The sequence below is a fragment of the Camelina sativa genome, chromosome 10 (genome assembly GCF_030686135.1).
Source record: "Camelina sativa cultivar CO46 ecotype springtype chromosome 10, ASM3068613v1".
In the NCBI taxonomy this organism is placed as follows: domain Eukaryota; kingdom Viridiplantae; phylum Streptophyta; class Magnoliopsida; order Brassicales; family Brassicaceae; genus Camelina; species Camelina sativa.
The window spans coordinates 23,748,330-23,770,229 of record NC_141889.1 but is presented as its reverse complement, the minus strand read 5'-3'; the positions used below and the strand labels follow the sequence as shown (position 1 = coordinate 23,770,229).

Here is a 21,900-nt window from a genome sequence, read left to right as displayed (position 1 = left end):
ACTTAGCTAGATTTGATTGCATCTTTTGTGGTTAATAGCTCACCCATTTGGTTTGACACCCTTTGTACTACAATGACAATTTAAGTGCTTAGGGAATTGAACTTCAGTAGAGAAGTAAAATCTTACTATCAGGCAAATAGGTGGACATATGTTTTTGCAGCAGATATTTTGCTGTTTGGTGGTTAATCCAGTTGGATGTTAGAAGTTGAGTAGGTAGGTGTAACATTGCAATGTTATACTCAGACCACATGAGGTACTTTTGGTCAAAAGATGTTTATAGTCGTTAAGGATTGTTGCTCCTGAAGGGATGGTGGTTTTCACAGAATACCGATAGCTCGAGGGGGTGTGGGCTCCGAGAGTGGCAGAGGGGATGATGTTCTCCTGAGGGGATAATTAGTTCCTCTGATACCGAGATATTGAGGATTATGGTCCAAGAGTGAGACGGTATAACTCGAAGACGGTGGTCTGAGAGTGAGATCGGTATGGCTCGAAGGTTGCGACCTAAGGGTGGAAAGTTGGGAGCAATCAATGCCTAAGACGTGTGATACAAGAATCGGTGGTGAGTCTTATACGGGGATAGATATGATGGCTTCACAAGCTGGCGATCGCTTCTCTCTTGTGAAGGAAAGATGGTCGATGATGTAGATCTGACACGATGGCGGTCGCTTCTCTCGTGTGGGATCGATAAAGGGGAAGTGTTGGCGGAGCGAAGTACACCACAGAGATGTGATTGGTCTCTGATATAGTACACGAACTAAGCCTTGTGGAATCTCACACACAAGACAAAGAACAAGCTTATTCTCTTAAGAACACTTAAAGAGAAGAAGAAAGAAAATTCAGCGTTTTATTAATAATCAAAGGTGAAATTCGTACAACTGTTTCAGGGGGACTTTATAATAGTCCTTTAGCTAGCCCTAAGGTCGAAAATAAATGCAAAATAATACAACAAAGGAAAGCAAATAAAATCAAACACAAACCATTGTTTTTGGAAAGTAAATAAACTAATTAAAGAAAATATAAAGCAAACTTGATCTCTCTTGATGAGCACGCCTTCTAGCCGTTGTTGGGGTTGGTGGAACCTGCAAGGATCGAAAATATTGAATAGAACTTACCTGGATACGATCTAGGTCCAATAGACGTTCTCTGAACTACTTCTTGTACTACTTGATGAACTACTTCAGGGTTCTTGTCTTGTACTGGCTTGTTGGCTTGTTTACTGAAGTAAGGGTCTTCCAGGAGTTCCTCTAGAGTATCTTGATCAGCCTCTTGATGCTCGTTCATGTCCTCTATATCTTGGTCTTGATCTTCACTATCTTGATCGGAGGTGTAGCTTGTATCACACGTCTCTTGCAGCTCCAATGTCTTCTCTTGGATTCTTGAGGTTCCTTGACCTGCCAAAAGAGGTTTCATACCTGGGTAACTGGTCTGATCAAGGCTCATTTGGGTGAAGGCTTCAGCAAGCTCTTCCTCGATAATGTGATCATGTCCATTATGGTGGCATGATGGTGGTACAGACCAGTTGACCTCCTTCAGCTCTAGGGAGCTTACGATGTCTTGAATGGCTAGGTTAAACCTCGTCCTTAGCTGTTTAGCCTTTGATCGTGTCATAGGGCCTTCTCGTACTTCTGGTACAGGATGTGGTACAGGATCTGGTTCAACGGTTTGGTTTGTAGGATCGATGTCCGCATCATTCTCTCCCTCTTCAGAAGGTTTTGTCCTCAAAACTGAATCTCCTGGATCATAAGCGGTTAAGTCAGCTACATTAAAAGTGTGAGAAATTTTTACCTTATTTGGTAGCTCCAAACGGTAGGCATTGTCATTGATCTTATCAAGAAATTTAAATGGACCGTCGTGTTAGAAATCTCTCAGGCCTCATATGCAACCAAACCCAATCTCCCGGTTTGAACAACATCTCCTTTCTTCCCCAATCAGCCTTGCGTTTGTTTTCGGCATTCTTCTTTTCCAAATTTGCTTTGGCCTTGTCATGTAACTTCTTGATGATTTCTCCTCTTCTTAGCCCATCTTGGCAAACCTGTTCTATCTGAGGCAATGGTGCTAAATCTAATGGAGACAAAGGGTTAATTCCATAGACATCTCGAAAGGAGATAGTTTTGTAGCCGAGTGGACAGCACGATTATAATCAAATTCAATAAAAGGAATACAATCAACCCATGTTGCCATATTTTTACCAAGAGTGGCTCTAAGTAAAGTAGAGAGAGTTCGGTTTACCACTTCAGTTTGTCCATCCGTTTGGGGATGACAAGTTGTAGAGAATAGAAGCTTGGTACCTAACTTTCTCCAAAGTGTCTTCCAAAAGTGACTCAAAAACTTGGTGTCACGATCAGAGACTATTGTCCTTGGGATTCCATGGAGACGCACCACTTCCTTGAAGAACAAATTTGCGGTTTGAGTCGCATCATTGGTCTTGTCACATGGGATGAAGTGTGCCATCTTGGAGAACCGGTCCACAACAACAAAGATTGAATCCTTGTGTTTAATCTTTGGCAATCCTAAGACAAAGTCCATAGAAATATCTACCCAAGGGGCGTTAGGAATAGGTAATGGTAAGTAAAGACCATGAGGATGTAACCTGGATTTTGCTTTGTGACAAACAATGCATCGGGCACAAAATCTCTCAACATGTTTCTTCAGATGGGGCCAAAAGAAGTGTTCCATTACAACGGCCAAGGTCTTGTCGACACCAAAGTGACCCATCAAACCTCCACCATGTGCTTCAGTAAGTATCAATTCTCGCATGGAGCCTTGAGGAATACACAACCGCTTGTCTCTAAATAGAAACCCATCTTGCAAGTAGAATTCTTGATATGCTCCTTTGCCATACTCCTTGTAGCACTCTCCTAATTCTGGATCATCTTTGTACAACTCTTTGATATGCTCAAAACCCATTACTTTAGCCTCCATAGTAGCTATAAGAGCATGCCTCCTTGACAAAGCATCAGCAACCACGTTCTCTTTGCCCTTCTTATACTTTATCACATATGGGAACGTCTCAATGAACTCCAACCACTTCGCATGTCTCCTCTTAAGTGAAGTCTGACCCTTGAGGTGCTTGAGGGTTTCATGATCGGTGTGAATGATGAATTCCTTGGATAACAAGTAATGTTGCCACGTTTCCAGTGCTCGACCTAAGGCATAAAGCTCCTTGTCGTAGGTCGGATAGTTCAACGTAGGTCCACTCAACTTCTCACTGAAGAAAGCCACGGGTCTTTTCATCTGATGTAGTACAGCTCCAATTCCCAAACCTGATGCATCACACTCTACTTCAAACATAACTTCAAAATCTGAAAGGGCTAATACTGGTGCTTGTGTGAGCCTCTCTTTCAATATGTTGAAGGACTTTTCTTGAGCTTCTCCCTATGAGAAAGGCACGTTTTTCTTGATCACGGCAGTCATTGGTGCAGCCACTGTACTAAAATCCCTCACAAACCTCCTGTAGAAGCTCGCGAGACCATGAAAGCTGCGAACGTGTCCAATCGAAGTTGGAGTAGGCCATTCTCTTATTGCCTTAATCTTCTCCTCATCCACCTGTAGGCCCTGTTTACTCACTATAAAAACTAAGAAGACACACTTATCGGTACAAAAGGAGCACTTCTTTAGGTTAGCATAAAGGCCTTCCTTCCGAAGTGTTTTCAAAATTAACCCTAGATGTTTAATGTGATCAGAATGGCACTTACTGTAAATAAGTATGTCATCAAAATAAACAACAACAAATTTACCAATAAATGACCTTAGAACCTGGTTCATGAGTCGCATAGAGGTGCTTGGGGCGTTGGTTAACCCAAATGGCATGACAAGCCACTCATAGAGACCTTGCTTGGTTTTAAGCGCGGTCTTCCACTCGTCTCCTTCCCTCATTCGAACCTGGTTATAGCCGCTCCTTAAGTCAATTTTGGAGAAGACGATTGCACCACTTAACTCGTCCAACATGTCGTCTAGTCTTGGAATGGGATCTCGATACTTGATGGTGATGTTGTTGATTGCTCGACAGTCTACACACATCCTCCATGTACCATCCTTCTTTGGAACTAAGAGTACTAGTACCGCACACGGGCTGAGACTCTCTCTGATGTACCCTTTATCCATTAGTTCACGCACTTGCTTCTCTAACTCCTTAGACTCCTCTGGGTTCATTCGGTAAGCTGGTTTGTTAGGTAGAGCAGAACCTGGTACAAGATCGATCTGATGTTCAATGCCACAAATAGGGGGTAATCCTGGTGGTATCTCCTCTGGAAACACGTCCTTGTATTGACTTAGTACAGCTTGTACTTCAGCGGGTAGTTCAAGCTCACTTGTACCTGTACTTAAACATTCTTTGAACATCATTAGTAGCACGGTGCCCTTGGCCCTCATGGTTTTACAAACCTCAATGGATCTTAAATAAAGGTTAGAAGTCCTTACCTCGACCTCTTTGTTCATGTGTTTTTGCAACTCATGAACTTCAGAAGGACTTAAAGGGGCAAGGTTGAACTTACGGTCATTGTGCGTGAAAGTGTAATGGTTTGTTCGACCGACGTGAGTTGTAGCTCGGTCAAACTGCCATGGTCTTCCAAGAAGAAGATGTCCGGCTCTCATTGGAACTACATCACAAATGACTTGATCTTGGTATTTCCCAACGCTGAATGATACAATAACTTGTTCAGCAATATTCAGCTCGGTGTCATTGTTCAGCAACCTAAGTTTGTATGGCCTCGGGTGCTTTGTTTTCTGAAGACCTAACCTGTCCACCATATACTTGCTAGAAACATTAGTACAAGAACCTCCATCAATAATCAAATTACATACCTTGTTCTTGATTTTGCATCGAGTATGGAAAATATTTTCCCTTTGAACTTTCTCCTTGGGGTTGACAAGTACACTCAGAATACGTTGGATCACAAGGAGTTCTCTTGTGTCTGGATACTCCACGTCATTCTCCGTATCAGTCTGGTACTCATCTTGCTTGTCTTGAGACTCATAGTCTCCACTAGGTGTGACAATCATCACCCTTTGGTTCGGACATTCTCTCGCCATGTGTCCCCTGCCTTGACATTTAAAACAAGTAATGTCACGGGTACGAGATTGACTAGTGTTAGGGAACTTACCTGGTTTGGGTTTAGAGGTTTTAGGTGCCTCATTAGACTTGTTCTTGAACCTAGAGTCATTTTCCACGATCTTGCCTTTGTCCATGCTCCGGTTGTTGCTTGCATTCCAAGGCGTGTTGTTTCTAGTACGGTTTCTTAAAGACATCTTACGCTGGATTTGCTGCTCCACTTGTACAGCCTTGTGAAGTAGTTCATGTAGGCTGTTGTAGTTCGATATCTCCACCTTTCGGGCTATACGCTCTTGTAAGCCATCAATGAATTGAGCTATTAGGGACTCACTCGATTCTTCCAGCTCCAAGGAGTTCATGAGCTTCTCAAACTCCTCAAAATACTCATCCACAGTCCTTGTTCCCTGAGACAATTTTCTAAAACGTTTTTGTAAGTCTCGTTGATAATGATCAGGAACATACCTCAACCTTAAAAGGTACTTCATATCTCCCCAACTACTGATGGTAGCAAACTGCTGCCTCCTTCTATTGGGTACCGTCCTATCCCACCATGATAAGGCATTGTCAGTGAGCTGCGCCGATGCAAGGGCTACCTTTCGGGCTTCTCCATAGCCATAACATTGGAATATGTATTCCATACGTCTCTCCCAGTCCATGTAAACCTCCGGGTTAGACTTTCCTGCAAAAGTAGGAGGTATTAGTTTAACATCTCGATTTTGTTCTCGTGGTTCTACCTCTCTAGCACGGTTCCGCATCAAAGTATCTTCTCTCCGCTGATGTTGATGCCTTAATGGGTCTGGTGGTGGATCATCATCATCATCCATGTCAATGGATTCGTCTTCCACATCGCGGACATTCCTTTGTTCTGGATCTGGTCCAACGTCAACCCTCGCCTGAGGGTTCTCCAAACGGCCTATCTTATCTCCAAGTCCTCTCAACTGCTCTGTTAGGGTTCTCATCATTTGCAACATGGTGTCTTGGGGTATTTCTGCGTTTTCTCCCATAGTGATTGTCTAGAACAGATCTGCGCTTAGACAAAAACAACAAAGGATCAACGTATCACAGGAATTGAAAAAGAAAAAAGAAAAAAAAATGAAATTAACTTTTTTTTTTTGAAATATTACGATTGATAAGCAGTATTTAGACAATAAAAGCAATGAAACAAAAGCTGAAAAACGAAATAATAATAATAACTTTTTTTTTTTACTGCGAGATGAACTAGTACATCAACTAATACAGAAACTGAAACAGACGACTTAAGGAAACAAATTGCGATTTTTTTTTTTGATTTAAGGTTTGTAAATAAAAAGCTAAACAACTTAGAGACACGGCTGTGGAAAAAAAAAGAACTAGGATTTTTTTTTTTTTTTTATAAAATAAAACAAAAGCTACAAATCAAATGAGAGTAAATGGAAAAGATAAACCTGGCAAGGGAACAACATGAACTGTGCTCTAATACCAGATGATAGAAGACTCGGTGGTGAGTCTTATACCGGGATAGATATGATGGCTTCACAAGCTGGCGGTCTCTCCTCTCTTGTGAAGGAAAGATGGTCGATGATGTAGATCTGACACGATGGCGGTCGCTTCTCTCGTGTGGGATCAATAAAGGGGAAGTGTTGGCGGAGCGAAGTACACCACAAAGATGTGATTGGTCTCTGATACAGTACACGAACTAAGCCTTGTGGAATCTCACACACAAGACAAAGAACAAGCTTATTCTCTTAAGAACACTTAAAGAGAAGAAGAAAGAAACTTCAACGTTTTATTAATAATCAAAGGTGAAATTCGTACAACTGCTGCAGGGGGACTTTATAATAGTCCTTCAGCTAGCCCTAAGGTCGAAAATAAATGCAAAATAATACGACAAAGGAAAGCAAATAAAATCAAACACAAACCATTGTTTTTGGAAAGTAAATAAACTAATTAAAGAAAATATAAAGCAAACTTGATCTCTCTTGATGAGAACGCCTTCTAGCCGTTGTTGGGGTTGGTGGAACCTGCAAGGATCGAAAATATTGAATAGAACTTACCTGGATACGATCTAGGTCCAATAGACGTTCTCTGAACCACTTCTTGTACTACTTGATGAACTACTTCAAGGTTCTTGTCTTGTACTGGCTTGTTGGCTTGTTTACTGAAGTAGGGGTATTCCTGGAGTTCCTCTAAAGTATCTTGTACAAGGCAAGTGGTTTGAGTTGGCGGCTCGCAAAGCATTTGATGCGGTGAATCAGAATATGCGAACGTATGATACTTGTTTGTTTTATTACACTCATATTGATGATTTGCTGTGGAGAATTGCTAAGCGAGAAGCTAATTTTGTAATAAGCTATCTTGTTGAAGTTTACTTAAGAGTCAAGTTACTAGAGGTTGTTGGATGGACAAGAGGTGTTGATATGCGGGTGGTGGTGAGTTGTTGTCAGCATACTTGATTATTAGTCTAGTAGAGTTGAGGAATATAATAGGGGATTCTTACGTCTTATCACTTGACCGTGGAGAGCGTTGGTGTTGTTCGTCAAGTAGAAGGACGAGGTATGGGTTTATGAGTTCGTGGTGATGCCGTTGGGTTGACAAATGCGCCAGGAGAGTTTATGAGGTTGATGAACAACATGTTTCAGGAGTATCCAGACATGTCTGTCATCATCTTCATCGACGACATCCTGGTTTATTCTAAGAGTCCTGAGGAAAATGCATTTGAGAGCAGTTCTGGAGAAGCTGCGTGAGCAGAAGTTGTTTGCTAAGTTGAGCAAGTGTAGTTTCTGGCAGCGTGAGATGGGTTTTCTGGGTCACATTGTGTCTGCAGATGGGGTTTCTGTAGATCCGGAGAAGATTCAGGCTTTCAGGGATTGGCCTAGACCACAGAATGCCACAGAGATCTGGAGTTTTCTTGGGTTGGCAGGTATTACAGGAGATTTGTGCAGGGGTTTGCGAGCAGAGCACGTCCTGTGACAAAGTTGATGGGGAAGGATGTTCCTTTTGTCTGGTCACAGGAGTGCGAGGAGGGCTTTGCAAGCCTGAAGGAGATGTTGACTACTGCTCTGGTGTTGGCTTTGCCTGAGCAGGGAGAACCCTATGTGGTTTATACAGATGCATCCAGAGTTGGCTTGGGGTGTGTGTTGATGCAGCATGAGAAGGTGATTGCCTATGCTTCGCGGCAGTTGCAGAAGCATGAGGACAACTATCCTACTCATGACTTGGAGATGGGTGCTGTAGTTTTTGCCCTGAAGATTTGGAGATTTGAAGGTACAAGTGTTTACAGATCATAAGAGCCTGAAGTATATATTCACTCAGCCCGAGCTGAACTTGAGGCAGAGGCGGTGGATGGAGCTGGTGGCGGATTATGATCTGGAGATAGCCTACCATCATGGTAAGGCTAAGTTGGTTGCAGATGCCTTGAGTCGGAAGCGGGCGGCTTTGGCTCAGGAGCAGGATATGGATTCTCTGGTAGGAGAGATCAGTGTGTTGAGCTTGTGTGCGGTTTCTTAGGAGCCGTTGGGTTTGGTTGCAGCTTATAGAGCAGATTTGTTGAGCAGAGTGCGGTTGGCACAGGAGAAAGATTTGGGGCTGGTGAATGCCTCAAAGGATGAGGACTGAGAGTATCAGGTTTCGGTTAATGGTACCATCTTGGTGCATGGGCGGATTTGAGTGCCTAAGGATGAGGAGTTGAGGCAGGAGATCCTGAGAGAGACTCATGCGAGCATGTTCTCTATTCATCCAGGAGCAACTAAGATGTACCGTGATATCAAGAGGTATAATCACTGGGTCGGGATGAAGAAGGACGTGGCTAGTTGGGTTGCGAGGTGCGATGTGTGTCAGCTAGTGAAGGCTGAGCATCAGGTACCAAGTGGTCTGCTGAAGAGTCTTCCCATTCTAGATTGGAAGTGGGATATGATTACTATGGACTTCGTGGTGGGTTTGCCAGTTTCCAGGACGTTTGATGCGATTTGGGTCATTGTGGACCGGTTGACTAAGTCAGCACATTTTCTGGCCATTAAGAAGACTGATGGTGCAGCGGTCTTGGCTAAGAAGTATGTGAAGGAGATAGTCAGGTTGCATGGGGTGCCAGCGAGCATTGTGTCTGATAGGGATTCCAAGTTCTCTTCGGTGTTCTAGAGGGCATTTCAGGCAGAGATGGGCACTAAGGTGCATATGAGTACAGCTTATCATCCCCAGACCATTGGACAGTCGGAGAGGACGATCCAAACGTTGGAGGATTTGCTCAGGATGTGTGTGCTGGATTGGGGTGGCCATTGGGCAGATCATTTGAGCTTGGTAGAATTTGCTTATAACAAGAGTTACCAGGCGAGTATTGGCATGGCACCTTATGAGGCTTTGTATGGGAGGTCGTGTTGTAGACCGTTATGCTGAACTCTGGTGGGGGAGAGGAGCATGTACGAGGTAGATTTTGTTCAGGAGACTTCGGAGAAGATTCAGGTTCTCAAGCTGAACATGAAGGAAGCTCATGATCGGCAGAGGAGTTATGCCAATAGGAGGAGGAGGAGAGATCTTGAGTTTCAGGTTGGAGATAGAGTGTACCTCAAGATGGCCATGTTGCGGGGTCCGAACAGGTCATTGACTGAGACTAAGTTGAGTCCGAGGTATATGGGTCCGTACAGAGTGATTGAGCGAGTTGGACCAGTGGCATATAGATTGGAGTTACCTGAGGTTATGCGTGCATTCCATAAGGTTTTCCATGTGTCTATGTTACGGAAGTGTCTCCGCGAGGATGATCAGTTGTTGGCTAAGATTCCTGAAGATCTTCAGCCTAACATGACTTTGGAGGCGAGACCAGTGAAGGTTCTCGGGAGGAGGATCAAGGAACTTCGGAAGAAAAAGATTCCTTTGATGAGAGTCCTTTGGGACTGTGATGGTGTTGAGGAGAAGAATTGGGAGCCTGAGGCGAGGATGAAGGCAAGGTTTAAGAAGTGGTATGTGAAGCAACCCGCGACTTGAGCTTTCCTAGCCTGGTCCCATATGCAATCCGTGGCTGGAGCAGGAATGGAGTATTCCAGCCCATCTCTCTTGTTTACTTGGTCGCTTGGGGTGGTTGGTTGTGCGACTAAGTAACAAGATGAGGTGGTGTTTGGAGTACAAAGTTTCCGCGAGGCAGTGTGTTGGAGGAAAGTTTCATGTTTTGGAAGTTCTATAAGTGGAAAGTTTCCAGAAGTGGAAAGTGCTAAAAATGGAAAGTTTTATGTGAGTAAGAATTTGTCCATTTTAGTGGTAGAGAGCCTTGGAGGGGGCTTGTGTGGCCTTAGTGGCGGACTTTTGAGTCGTTGCGTCATGAGTGGCGGTCCTTCGAGTTATTGTGTGGCCTTTGTGGCGGGCTGTTTAGTCATTCTGTGGCCTTTGTGGCGGGCTTTTTAGCCATTTTGTGGCCTTTGTGGCGGGCTGTTTAGCCATTGTGTGGCCTTTTTGGCGGGCTGTTTAGCCATTGTGGCCTTTGTGGCGGACTGTTTAGCTAGAGTGTAGCCTTTGTGGCGGACTGTTTAGCTAGAGTGCCTGTTGAGGCGGTCCTTCGGGACAGATGGTCTTTGTGACGGTCCGTCGGGACGAGTGGCCTTGGTAGCGGTCCTTTTTAGGACATTTGTTTGGCCTTGGTGGCGGTAATGTTTAGGACATTTGTTTGGCCTTGGTGGTGGTCCTGTTTAGGACATTTGTTTGGCCTTTGTGGCGGCCCTTTTGGGCAGAGAGATGATCCTTGTGTGGTCATGAGGTATTCCAGTGAGGGGATATGTGGTTGGTAGGGCATCGTGTTGTCTTACGCGAGCCACGAGAAGAAAACCGAGATAGGGATAGGACAAACCGTGTTCAGAATTGTTTGCTCGCGGCTCTTGGAGGACTTAGGTTCTCCTAGTACCGTCATATTCTAAGACTTTGTGTCTTGGGAGTATGGCTGGTATATCGACTTCGGATGACGATCTGGGGGCGCGCTGTAGGGTTGCAACCCGAGAGACGAGTATTGGACTCCCTTATATACATTATGGCATGCGGGCTTAGGCCCGATGAGGAGCCAATATTATGGCATGCAGACTTCGGTCTGATGAGGAGCCAATAAAAAATCAAGATTTAGGCCTGTGAGTAAAAAGAAGAGTCCAAAAGTCGAGAGCAAATGATGCTTGGAGCGTGAGTCTATCGCCTAGAGGTGACCTTTCGTAGATCGGTCGGAGGAGTGCGGGCCGTGGAGACGGTTGCACAGGAGTCCTTGGCTGATGGTTGTTAGAGATTCGAGGACGAATCTATATTGGTGGGGGAGAATTGTAACACCCGTGAACCAAAACTGTGCGTTTTGGGTAAGGGTGTCGATCAACACCAAGGGGGTGTCGGTCGACACCAAAGTCTTCTGGTTCGACCAGTTCGATTTAATTATCGATTTGGACCGGGTTGGTTTAGGAAAAACCATTAAACCGAGATATTTAAGTGTTTTGTCGACCAGAAGGGTTTGGGGGAAGTTTCTCTTGCCTCACTGAGTGTTTATCAAATACTGATGCATCTCAATTTGTGTTTGCGGTGCAAGTAAAGGCAAAGTGTGATCGTGGAATCAAGGAAATGAAGAGGAGGATGTTCTAGGGACTCGATTGGTTGCTGTCTGACGTTGTTAGGTTACTAGAGTTGGGTCTTTAGAACTTGCTAGGTTGTCGGTTCCTTGTTTCTTGTTGTTTGACATTGGATATTGGTTATTTATTATTATTAGATATTTATTGGATATTGGTATTTGTTATTCCGCTGTTGATTGTGATTGTGGTTATGTGGCTATTGGGTATGAGACCACTAGTTGTAGTTTATTATTTATTTAAAAAAAAACGGTCAGGTCGTTTCATTCGGCTAGGTCTCTCCAGAGGCCCAGCTTGCCCAAGTTTGATGTAAAGTCATATATTTCATCTCTAGGTCTGATCATATGCTTCAAAATACTCAATCTGAGTAAGATCATGTCATGAATTTTTCATATTTCCGAAAAAGAATCTACTCGTTTGTTTGATCTGTTCTCTACATTGTGTGTCCTCCTCTGCTATGAACATAAAAAAGGTTCAGTTTCATTCGGGATACTGACTCCAAACTTTGGATACTAGATTTTGTTCTTATAAAATAAGGAAGGTAAATAGATTAATACTAAATTACTAAACAAACAAAAAAAAAAAAAACAGAAGAACAAAGGAAAATTGTTTTAGTGTGACTCGGACTACTGCAACATCGGATTATTCTCAAACAAAACAAAAAATAAATTAAAAGAAAATTAAAAGAACCCTATTCTCCGTTTTTATTCGATCCCCAAAAACGAAATAGATTTCATAATAAATCTGTCATCTTCTCCGACGCCGCGATGGAGTCTCGACGGAATCCTCGCGCCGTAGTCGACCCAAAGGTCCGGCAAGTTGGTTTCTTCACATCATCTCAACCCGATTCTTCTTCTACTCAACAACAAACCGAGCCGATCTCCGCATCCGCATCCGCTTCTTCTCCTCCCGTTTCCACCATTTCTCCTTCCGGTAACTCACTCTCCCCAGTCATGATTCCTCCTCCTCGTCTCAATTCCTCTGATACCTTCCCTCTCCGCAACGCCGCCGCTGGTGCTACCTCAGCCGTCTCTCCCTCTTCGTTTTCTTACTCCAACCGCCGCGATTTCCCTGACGGATCAACGACGGCGTCTCCTGGTCGCCATTCCAGGGGTAGTTTCGTCAAATCGTCTGCTCCCGTTGCGTCGTCGCTTCCTGGTATCGGGATGGATTCTATGGCCGCGGCTAAATCTAGTAGTGTTCCTGCTAGTGGATTAACCACTGTCTCCGTCGTTACCATGCCTCCTGGACTTGCTGGTACTCTCACTTTGATCCTGGAATCATTAATTTCTTTGATTCTGCTTTGTTTGTAGTTGTAGTGATTGCGTTTTGAAATCATTTGGTTCTAAAGGATAGTGAAGGCTAATGGAAATCGCAATGTTGTTCTTATGATTAAATTGCAGAGAACGCTAGTGGCATGGAGGTGCAGAGTGACCAGAAGAAGAATTCTAAGTCATTGAAAGAGAAAACTACAAAAGCTGAGAGACGAGCTATTCAAGAAGCTCAGAGAGCTGCTAAAGCAGCTGCAAAAGGTGATTTTTTTCGTATTATAACAGTGTGTGACGTTCTCACAAAGAATGTTTCGTCAGCTTAGTATATAGCATTGCTTTTACGCTTTCATTGGATGAAATAGCTGGTTGCTCTCTTGTGTTATCGTTGTGCATTATGCAATATCTTGATCAGTCTTGTGTAATTAATACTGTGCTATATATCAGCTGATGGTGGGAAGGTACCACCAGGGACCTCAGCCTCGCTGGCTTCAACCAGTGTTAAAGTTGCTAAACCAGCAAAGCCGTCTACTCAGAAGAATGAGGTTGCTGTATCTGCTGGAGTAACTGAGAAGAAGGGAGGTCCATCTGAGAAAGATAGAAAGAAAGATGCTCCTCATCCCCGCATGCAGTATGATGATGAAAGTAGAGTCGTGAAGGCCAAAAGACGTGCTGTTGTAAAACAAACCGAGGCTAAAAACAGGGTTGAGCTGTTTAGGCATTTGCCTCAGTATGAACATGGTACTCAACTTCCTGATCTCGAGACCAAGTTCTTTCAACTTGACCCTATGCATCCTGCTGTGTACAAGGTATTTGTTTTCTCTTGAATTTATTTGGTTGGTGCATGTAATTTATTATTGATAATCTCTTTGTAAAGACAAGGAACCGTTTGTTCTAAGGAGTGGTTGCTATTGCTGCTTTAAGATGAATGCTACTTGTGTACTGAATGAGTATCAGTTATTGTGGTTATCAGGTTGGTCTTCAATATCTTTCTGGGGATATCTCTGGTGGCAATGCCAGGTGTATTGCGATGCTCCAAGCATTTCAAGACGTTATCAAAGATTATTCGACACCTCCTGAGAAGAATCTTAACAGGGACATGACTTCGAAAATAAGTAGCTACGTCTCTTTCCTCATAGAATGCCGTCCGCTTTCGATTAGCATGGGAAACGCAATCCGATTTGTGAAAAACAGAATTGCAAAGCTGCCTATAACACTTTCTGAATCCGAAGCAAAAGCTGCTCTTCAGTCAGATATTGAACGGTTCATTAACGACAAGATCATAGGAGCAGATATGGTGATAGTCAAACATGCTGTTACTAAAATAAGAGACGGTGACGTCCTTTTGACATACGGATCTCCAACTGCTGTTGAGATGATATTATTACATGCACATGAACTCAAGAAAAAGTTTCGTGTCTTGGTAGTGGATTCTCGTCCAAAGCTTGAAGGGCAGCTACTGCTTCGTAGATTGATCAAACGAGGCATTAGCTGTACATACACTCATATAAATGCCATTTCATATATCATGCACGAAGTCACCAAAGTGTTTTTGGGTGCCTCATCAGTTTTATCGAACGGAACAGTTTACTCAAGGGTTGGGACTGCTTGTGTTGCAATGGTTGCAAGTGCATTTCGTGTTCCTGTGCTTGTATGTTGTGAAGCCTACAAGTTCCATGAGAGGGTGCAATTGGATTCAATATGCTCCAATGAGCTTGGTATGCATTATCATCCCTCTTAATCATATCTTACATTCCCTTGATTTTGTTTTACCTTCAATTGAATTTCTTGCTTTTTGAACCTTTAGGTGATCCAAATGCTATTTCAAAAGTTCATGGAAGAGAAGACATAAACTACTTAGATGGCTTGACCAACAACGCAAACCTGCAGTTTTTGAATTTGATGTAAGCTTGTGTGATCAGAGAAGTGAAACTATGTTCTTTTAAAACTGTTCTTCTCTGCCACTAAACCCGTTTGTGATTTTTCTAATGACAGGTATGATGCTACACCTTCAGATTACATTTCCATGATAATCACAGATTATGGCATGGTAAGATTAATCATCGCCTCTTAAAAACATAGCATTAGAGTCCTCAAGTCGCATCCTTAAACAGAACTCATGCAACACAGTTTCTCGATTCATTCAGAATCTCAAACCATCGAACACTGACCATGTTTTCTTTTTCAGGTACCTCCCACAAGTGTCCCTGTCATCGTGAGAGAATATCAGAAAGAACACTTGCTTGTCTAAGCAACAAAGCTCATTTTTGCGAAAGCTCTTCTTCTCCAACCCCTTCCTCTAGCTCAGGCTCTTCTCGTCACAACCCCGCATAGAATAACTACCGGCACTGCCTCCCTCATCCGCTTATTTTCCTGAGTACCAGATTCATTTTTTTTGGCCTTGACATGTTTGTAGAAACTTTTTGACTCTGTGAAGAGTGCGATTCCATCATCCGCCTCTCCGGGAAAATTTTATCGGTATCGGTGATGTTTTTCTTTTGTCTGTGATGTATGAGTGAGGCTTCTCTTATTCTCCATCTTCTCATGGAGGTTGATACAAATCTTTCTCAGATTCTATGCCAATTGTTTTTTTTTGGTTTAGTCTTCCGTATAGGCGTTCATGTGTTATCATACTTTGCTTGTAAAAATGTAATAGAATAGGATATGCACTGCCAGAAAATCACTTCGAAAAAGACTCAATTACATCACAAATCGTCTCTAAAGGTAACAATGTTTTGAAAGGTCGAAATGTTAAAAGAGATCTTTTGGAGGTTTCACTCTATTGTGTGAGAACTTGATCCTTGCCATTAACCGGAGTAACCACACCGAGTATCACAAAACCTCCAAGAACAAGAATCAGAACTCCCGTTGTGTTGACTAACATTGCCTCTGTGGAATACCGAGTTATCACCTGATTAACTTGCAGGAACGTCAACTTCTCAAGTATCCCTGTGGTTGCAGTCACCAAGGCCAATGCATATATGTAAATCCCTAAGAACACATGCCATGGCATCAAACTGACTCGGCTATTTCTTGAACCGCCCGGGTACCAATAAGTCACAAACCCTGCAGCCCACTGTTTGTAATAATAGGTTTTTAAGTTCTTGGTTAATTATTCGAGTAATGAAGATTATCGTTTTAAGAGAAGAGAGTGTGTACCTGGAAGGCAAAGAGAAAGAGGCAAGCAAGGCCGAGCCATGAATGGAGACTGTAGAAATTTTCTATCCCTTTGTCAATATGGAACTTGAGAGCCGCCCATACTCCAATAAGGCTTAGAATAAATGCTGTGAATTGCAGTGTAAGATGAACCAATTTCTTCAAGTTCTTTGTACCTTGAAATGACTTGTATGCTAACATTGCTATATAATTTCAATGTACCCCAACATGTTAGAAACAAAAAAAAAGACTGAAAAGACCATAACATGTCCATGGTCTCTTCCATCGAACCATGAAAACCTATACAATGAATACTAAACCTCTTGACATTTAGAATGGGTCTACAGAAGATCATACAAATTTCAAGTCTAAATTATGAAGTCAAGACCCTAAACTCCTATAAACTCTAACACGAATCAATAATGTCAACATGATTATGAGGAACAAGTATATATCTAAAGCATTTAGGAAACATGTGAAAGGAGATTGTTTGCGTACCTTCGCCATTGAAGAGTATGAGTCCAATCACCATCATCACTGGATGAACCTAGCACAGACAAAGATATCTTACATCATCAGATACATCTTTGGGTCAAGAACATTACACATCCCAAATTTAAGCTTCAGATCATCATAACTTGTTAATCTAAATTTCAATATCTCCAACACACACAATATAAGGAAATATGAATCCATGAACATTATGACATCCAATCTAATTCCCAATTTCTATAAAAAAAAAAAACAAGAATCGAAAGAGAGAGATATATATACATTAAAGATGTGATCTTTGTTGTCGGAAGAAAGAGCTAAGCCTCCTCTGTAGTGAACAGTCCATGTCAGAACCAAAGCCGCAATAATGAAACCCAAAACCCTCACTACCAAGAAGATCGGAAACCCACCAAGCATCGGAACAGCCATATATTGTGATGCCCAGAAATGGAAACAGCGATCAAAATAAGGGTTTTAGATTTTTTTTAAGTCGAATTTTGGGGATTTCTGAATCCTATGTTTTAAGATCGGCGATACGGAGAATTGCAATTACTCGACTTTGAGGTCAACCAAACCAAACCATAGTGATTTGCCGGAAATATTATTTTTATTGCTTTTTTATTTTCTTCTTTTATAAGATACTTCGTTCGCTTGAGTTGAGGAGCTGTCTATTTCTTCGAAATTAAAAAAGGAAAAAAATAAAAATTGAGATTGCAGTATGTCTTCATCTTCAATATAAAGTTTGCAATAAGTTTTTATAAATTTTTAGAAGATTACCATTAAATCAAGATTATCCATACAACTTTACACATTTTCTTAAAAGAATATTTGCCAATGTAAGCAAATGTTTAATTTTTAATTAAGGTACCCTTGTTTTAGCTACACTTATAAAGGGTTCACCTTGTGTTTCGAGTTTTGAAGCTTGTTTCTTCTCCAGGGTTTTTTTTTATAATTAAATCTCAAAGGTAATTTAAATATTAGACTAATACAATCTTGATATAATTATTAGTTTCCAAAAAAAAAAATTTAAATTTCTCTCTAATTAATTATGAACAAAAAATATTAATTAATTTTTAAGAAAATTGTTAACCAATCAAAATTTTAAAAAGTAAGTTTTCATAGCTAAGTATACTATTTTTTAAAGAACTATATTTGGAAGATTTTGTTAATATTTTAATTTACAAATTATTCGGAATATTATATAAGACATATGATTGCTAATAACTATATTAATACATATGTAGATTTTTTATGCATATGCTGTAATTTGAATTTTTAAGCACAAATATATATTATTTAATCTATCGAAAATATGTTCATACGTGTTTTATATCGGTGGGTTGGTAAAATCAAATTTATGTAGTTGATAAATAATAAAATTTGATTTAATCAGAATTACAATATTATAGTTACTATTATTATAAGAATAATAATAATATAATTACTACTTTAAAATATCATACTTAATGTTGTCACTTATTATGTCATGTATGTTTCTACATACTATTTGTTTCTTCCTTCTATCACTCGATATGTTTATTTGGCAAGGGTTCATCGTCGACTGGTTGAACCAACCCATACAGTGGATCCACACGTACTGGTGAATGCCAGCATCTTTTATCGAGTACCCTTGACTATTCAAAAACTCTTGATGATTCGATAGCTTGAAAGAGATCGACCACGATTTTACACTATGACTGTATATGCCTCTAACATACATACAAAATGAAACTGTATATGCCAAATTAAAAAAGATATAAATTTATCAAATAATTGAAATATTAAAAGTAGACACTGTCTCATACAAAATATATATATTTTAAAAATAAATATAATTATAATTTTTATTATCATATTACAAATTTCTGAAAATAACATAGCACGAAATATCTCGTAGTTTATAATTTTTTTAAAGTGTTTATGCATTTTTAATTATAATGTATATACGTGTAAATGTAGTTTGTGTATGGTTTTTTGAAAGGTTATACAACAAATTTGAGAATTTTTTTATAATTAGTCTAGACGAGAAAAAACATGAATTAGTTTTTAGTTTTTACTAGCATAGTGGTCAGCATTAAAGAAAGTGGAAAATTTACTCATTATCTTGACGGAACAATTTATGGATTATAAATGACCAGAGATTATAGATGGGTAAGATGGAGGAAGTGGGCGGCACGTACCAAAGTCTATTTTCGGTTTTTCAATATTCTTAACTTATATATTATTTGACATGCTTTGTTTAAAAATGGTTTAGAAATAGGTACTTAGGATTTAATCCAAATGCACTTATTCACCAAAAATTACCAGGATAATTCATACATAAAGAAATTGGGGAACATGCTCAAAGTTTTTTCACCAACATCTTTTCAACCACAAATCACCATGTCTTTCCGTCAGTCTTTGTTGATTTTGAAACAAAAGTATCAGAGGAAGCAAACGAGAACCTAACGAAAGCTTTTACTAATGAGGAGATTTACAGTGCAGTATGTTCGATTGGGGACGATCGAGCCCCTGGACCAGACGGTTTAACAGCAAGATTCTACAAGGTATGTTGGGAGACCGTTGGTCCACAAGTTATTAAAGAAGTTCTTAATTTCTTTGACACATCATTCATGAAACCAAGCATTAACCATACAAACATTTGCATAATCCCAAAGATTGAAAATCCACAAACACTGTCGGATTACCGTCCTATAGCTTTATGCAATGTTCTTTATAAAATCGTGTCAAAATGCTTAGCCCAACGACTGAAACAACATCTCAATGACATTATCTCCGATGCACAGGCAGCTTTTATACCGGGAAGAATTATTCAAGATAATGTGATGATAGCACACGAAGTCATGCATTCCTTAAAAGTCAGAAAACGAGTGTCACAGAATTATATAGCTGTGAAGACAGATGTTAGTAAAGCTTATGATCGCGTTGAATGGGATTTTCTAGAAACAACCTTGAAACTTTTTGGCTTATGTGACAAATGGATAAAGTGGATTATGGCAGTGGTGACATCAGTAAATTACTCTGTTTTGATTAATGGGGCTCCCTATAGACACTTTCAACCAACAAGAGGAATAAGGCAAGGAGACCCATTGTTACCTTAACTATTCATCCTCTGCTCTGATATTCTTAGTCACTTAATCTCCTCAAGTGAACGAGAAGGACTACTTCAAGGTATTAGAATTGGAAATGATGCTCCAAGTATCACGCATCTATAGTTTGCGGATGACTGCTTATTTTTCTGTCGTGCAAATAGGAAAAACAACCAAGCTTTGAAAGATATTTTTGACATTTACGAATACTACTCGGGCCAAAAGATTAACACCTCCAAATCAATGATCATTTTTGGCAGTCGAGTCTTTGCGAACCCTCAAACACGACTGAAGACAATTTTAGATATCCCTAATCATGGTGGAGGAGGCAAATATTTAGGTCTCCCGGAACAATTTGGCCGTAAAAAGAAAGAGATGTTTGAATATATAGTAGATAGAGTTCAACAACGCACCTCAGGGTGGACAGCAAAAAAACTTTCTCCTGCAGGTAAAGAGATCATGTTGAATTCAGTGGCTCTCTCAATGCCGGTAGGAATAACTGAAGAAATAGAATCTCTTCTAATGCAATTTTGGTGGGAAAAGAACTAAAATCAACGTAGTATTCCCTGGATTGCCTGGAAAATATTAAAAACACCAAAGAAGGAAGGGGGTTTGGGTTTCATAGATTGAGAAAAATTTAATGATGCTCTTTTGGCCAAGCAGGCCTGGCGTTTAATCCAATATCCTAACTCTCTCTTTGCACGAATCATGAAACATAGATACTATAGGGAATAGTCCATTCTAGATGCGAAAGCACAAAAAAATCAATCATATGGTTGGTCATCTATTTTAATTGGACTAGAGCTGCTAAAAAGGGATCACGTTACATTGTGGGTGATGGTAAAACTATACGCCTAGGAGTAGATAACTTTCTCGACACTCATCCTCCGAGAACAGTTCAAACCATAATACCACAACCGGATATGCTACTAGAGAATGTAATTTCCAATGATAGAGGTTTTAGATCATGGGACACACAACAATTATCATCATTGGTCGATCAGACAGAGGAAGTTCTAATTACAAACATTTATCTTTCTCAAGAAGAACAGCTTGACAAACTTATTTGGAACTATACGCGTTCGAGAGAATATACAGTTAAAACCGGTTACTGGTTTATATCACACTATCCTTTCGATCCAGGAGTAGCACCCAACATTCCACATGGCTCGGTGGAACTAAAAAACAAAATTTGGAAACTCAAACTTCTTCCCAAAATAAAACACTTTCTCTGGCGCATTGGTTCACAAGCTATACCAACAAAAACAAGACAACGGACAAGAGGTATGAATATTAATCCGGTGTGTTCAAGATGCCATTAAGCAGAGGAAACCATCCACCATGCACTGTTTTCATGTCCTTTCGCAAAAATGGTATGGAGATTTTCAAATACCTATGCTATAAACATCAATGATTTACCAGTGTCTATAGAGGATATCATCAGTCAACTTGTTTCCTACTCTACTCAGAATGTCAATATTTTTGATTCTATCATGCCTTTTATTCTACTATGGCGTATCTGGAAAACAAGGAACAACCAGGTTTTTAATGACTACCGTGAGAGCCCATCTAAAACAGTGTTACAATCGCGATCAGACACAAAGGAATGGATTACACATTTAAAACCTTCGGCGATTAGACAAACTACTTCTGGAACAAACAACAATAGTTGGTCACCTCCACTGCAACCGTATCTCAAATGTAATTTCGATGCTAGTTATGATTTACATACTCATCAGGCAACAAGTGGCTGGATGTTTAGAAACCATCAAGGAGAAGCTAAGGCATGGGGTGCAACAACATTAAGTCATGCTGGATCACCTTTAGAAGCTGAAACAAAAAGTCTTCTTGTTGCAATGCAACAAGCCTCGATAAGAGGATATCATACGGTTATTTTGGAAGGAGATTGTGAAGTCTTGATCAAATTGGTTAACAGACAAATCTTGAATGCTTCTTTATTAAATCTTCTCAAGGACATAAGAACTTGGACTTCTAAATTCAATCAAATTTCCTTTGTTTTCACTAGGAGAGAATGTAATAGAGTGGCACATGTCTTAGCTAAATTTGGCTGTACTGATAAACAATATTACTCTAATTCTGTATTTCTGCCAGTTTGGCTGTTTCAAACTCTCTAAAGATTTTCCTTAATCAATATATATCTTTTGCGGAAAAAAAAAAGGCATACATAAGTAATGCTTAACATTAATAAAATATTTAAACAACAATACACTTTTTGAATTCAATATTTGAGAATCAACTATGAAGATGGTACATATTACGAAGAAGATTGT

General features: G+C 40.5%; 3 protein-coding genes across 4 annotated transcripts; 2 read left to right on the top strand and 1 right to left on the bottom strand.

The window, feature by feature from the left end:
- Nucleotides 1-12,232: 12,232 nt before the first annotated feature.
- Nucleotides 12,233-15,473, top strand: LOC104719533 (uncharacterized). The gene is made up of 7 exons (XM_087469423.1): nucleotides 12,233-12,861; nucleotides 13,008-13,136; nucleotides 13,320-13,681; nucleotides 13,846-14,590; nucleotides 14,680-14,776; nucleotides 14,868-14,922; nucleotides 15,061-15,473. Exons 1-7 carry the CDS (start codon nucleotides 12,372-12,374, stop codon nucleotides 15,121-15,123), a joined length of 1,941 nt encoding a protein of 646 aa, XP_087325549.1. The 5' UTR covers nucleotides 12,233-12,371; the 3' UTR covers nucleotides 15,124-15,473.
- A 64-nt stretch (nucleotides 15,474-15,537) lies between these two features.
- Nucleotides 15,538-17,460, bottom strand: LOC104719532 (transmembrane ascorbate ferrireductase 2). Of its 2 annotated transcripts, none has more exons than XM_010437473.3 (5): nucleotides 17,298-17,460; nucleotides 16,803-17,194; nucleotides 16,527-16,575; nucleotides 16,032-16,231; nucleotides 15,538-15,948 (listed from the first exon to the last, which is right to left on the bottom strand). In XM_010437473.3, the coding sequence occupies exons 2-5, from the start codon at nucleotides 16,947-16,949 to the stop codon at nucleotides 15,652-15,654; spliced, it is 693 nt and encodes a 230-aa protein (XP_010435775.1). In that variant the 5' UTR covers nucleotides 16,950-17,194; nucleotides 17,298-17,460; the 3' UTR covers nucleotides 15,538-15,651. The 2 variants fall into 2 exon arrangements, with proteins under 2 accessions (XP_010435775.1, XP_010435776.1); XM_010437474.3 differs by having other exon boundaries at nucleotides 16,032-16,156; nucleotides 17,298-17,395.
- Nucleotides 17,461-20,979: 3,519 nt separating this feature from the next.
- Nucleotides 20,980-21,744, top strand: LOC147937251 (uncharacterized). The gene has a single exon (XM_087468723.1). The coding sequence runs from the start codon at nucleotides 20,980-20,982 to the stop codon at nucleotides 21,742-21,744; it is 765 nt and encodes a 254-aa protein (XP_087324849.1).
- The last annotated feature ends 156 nt before the right edge of the window (nucleotides 21,745-21,900 follow it).

Bases quoted from the DNA above. Each gene is read 5' to 3' on its own strand.
- LOC104719533 (XM_087469423.1), top strand. From the start codon at position 12,372: ATGGAGTCTCGACGGAATCCTCGCGCCGTAGTCGACCCAAAGGTCCGG. The intron at 12,862-13,007 runs GTACTCTCACTT...ATTAAATTGCAG, and splicing joins CATGCCTCCTGGACTTGCTG to AGAACGCTAGTGGCATGGAG. The intron at 13,137-13,319 runs GTGATTTTTTTC...GCTATATATCAG, and splicing joins TGCTAAAGCAGCTGCAAAAG to CTGATGGTGGGAAGGTACCA.
- LOC104719532 (XM_010437473.3), bottom strand. From the start codon at position 16,949: ATGGCTGTTCCGATGCTTGGTGGGTTTCCGATCTTCTTGGTAGTGAGG. The intron at 16,576-16,802 runs GTATATATATCT...TGTCTGTGCTAG, and splicing joins ACAAAGATCACATCTTTAAT to GTTCATCCAGTGATGATGGT. The intron at 15,949-16,031 runs GTACACACTCTC...TATTACAAACAG, and splicing joins TCTTTCTCTTTGCCTTCCAG to TGGGCTGCAGGGTTTGTGAC.
- LOC147937251 (XM_087468723.1), top strand. From the start codon at position 20,980: ATGGTATGGAGATTTTCAAATACCTATGCTATAAACATCAATGATTTA.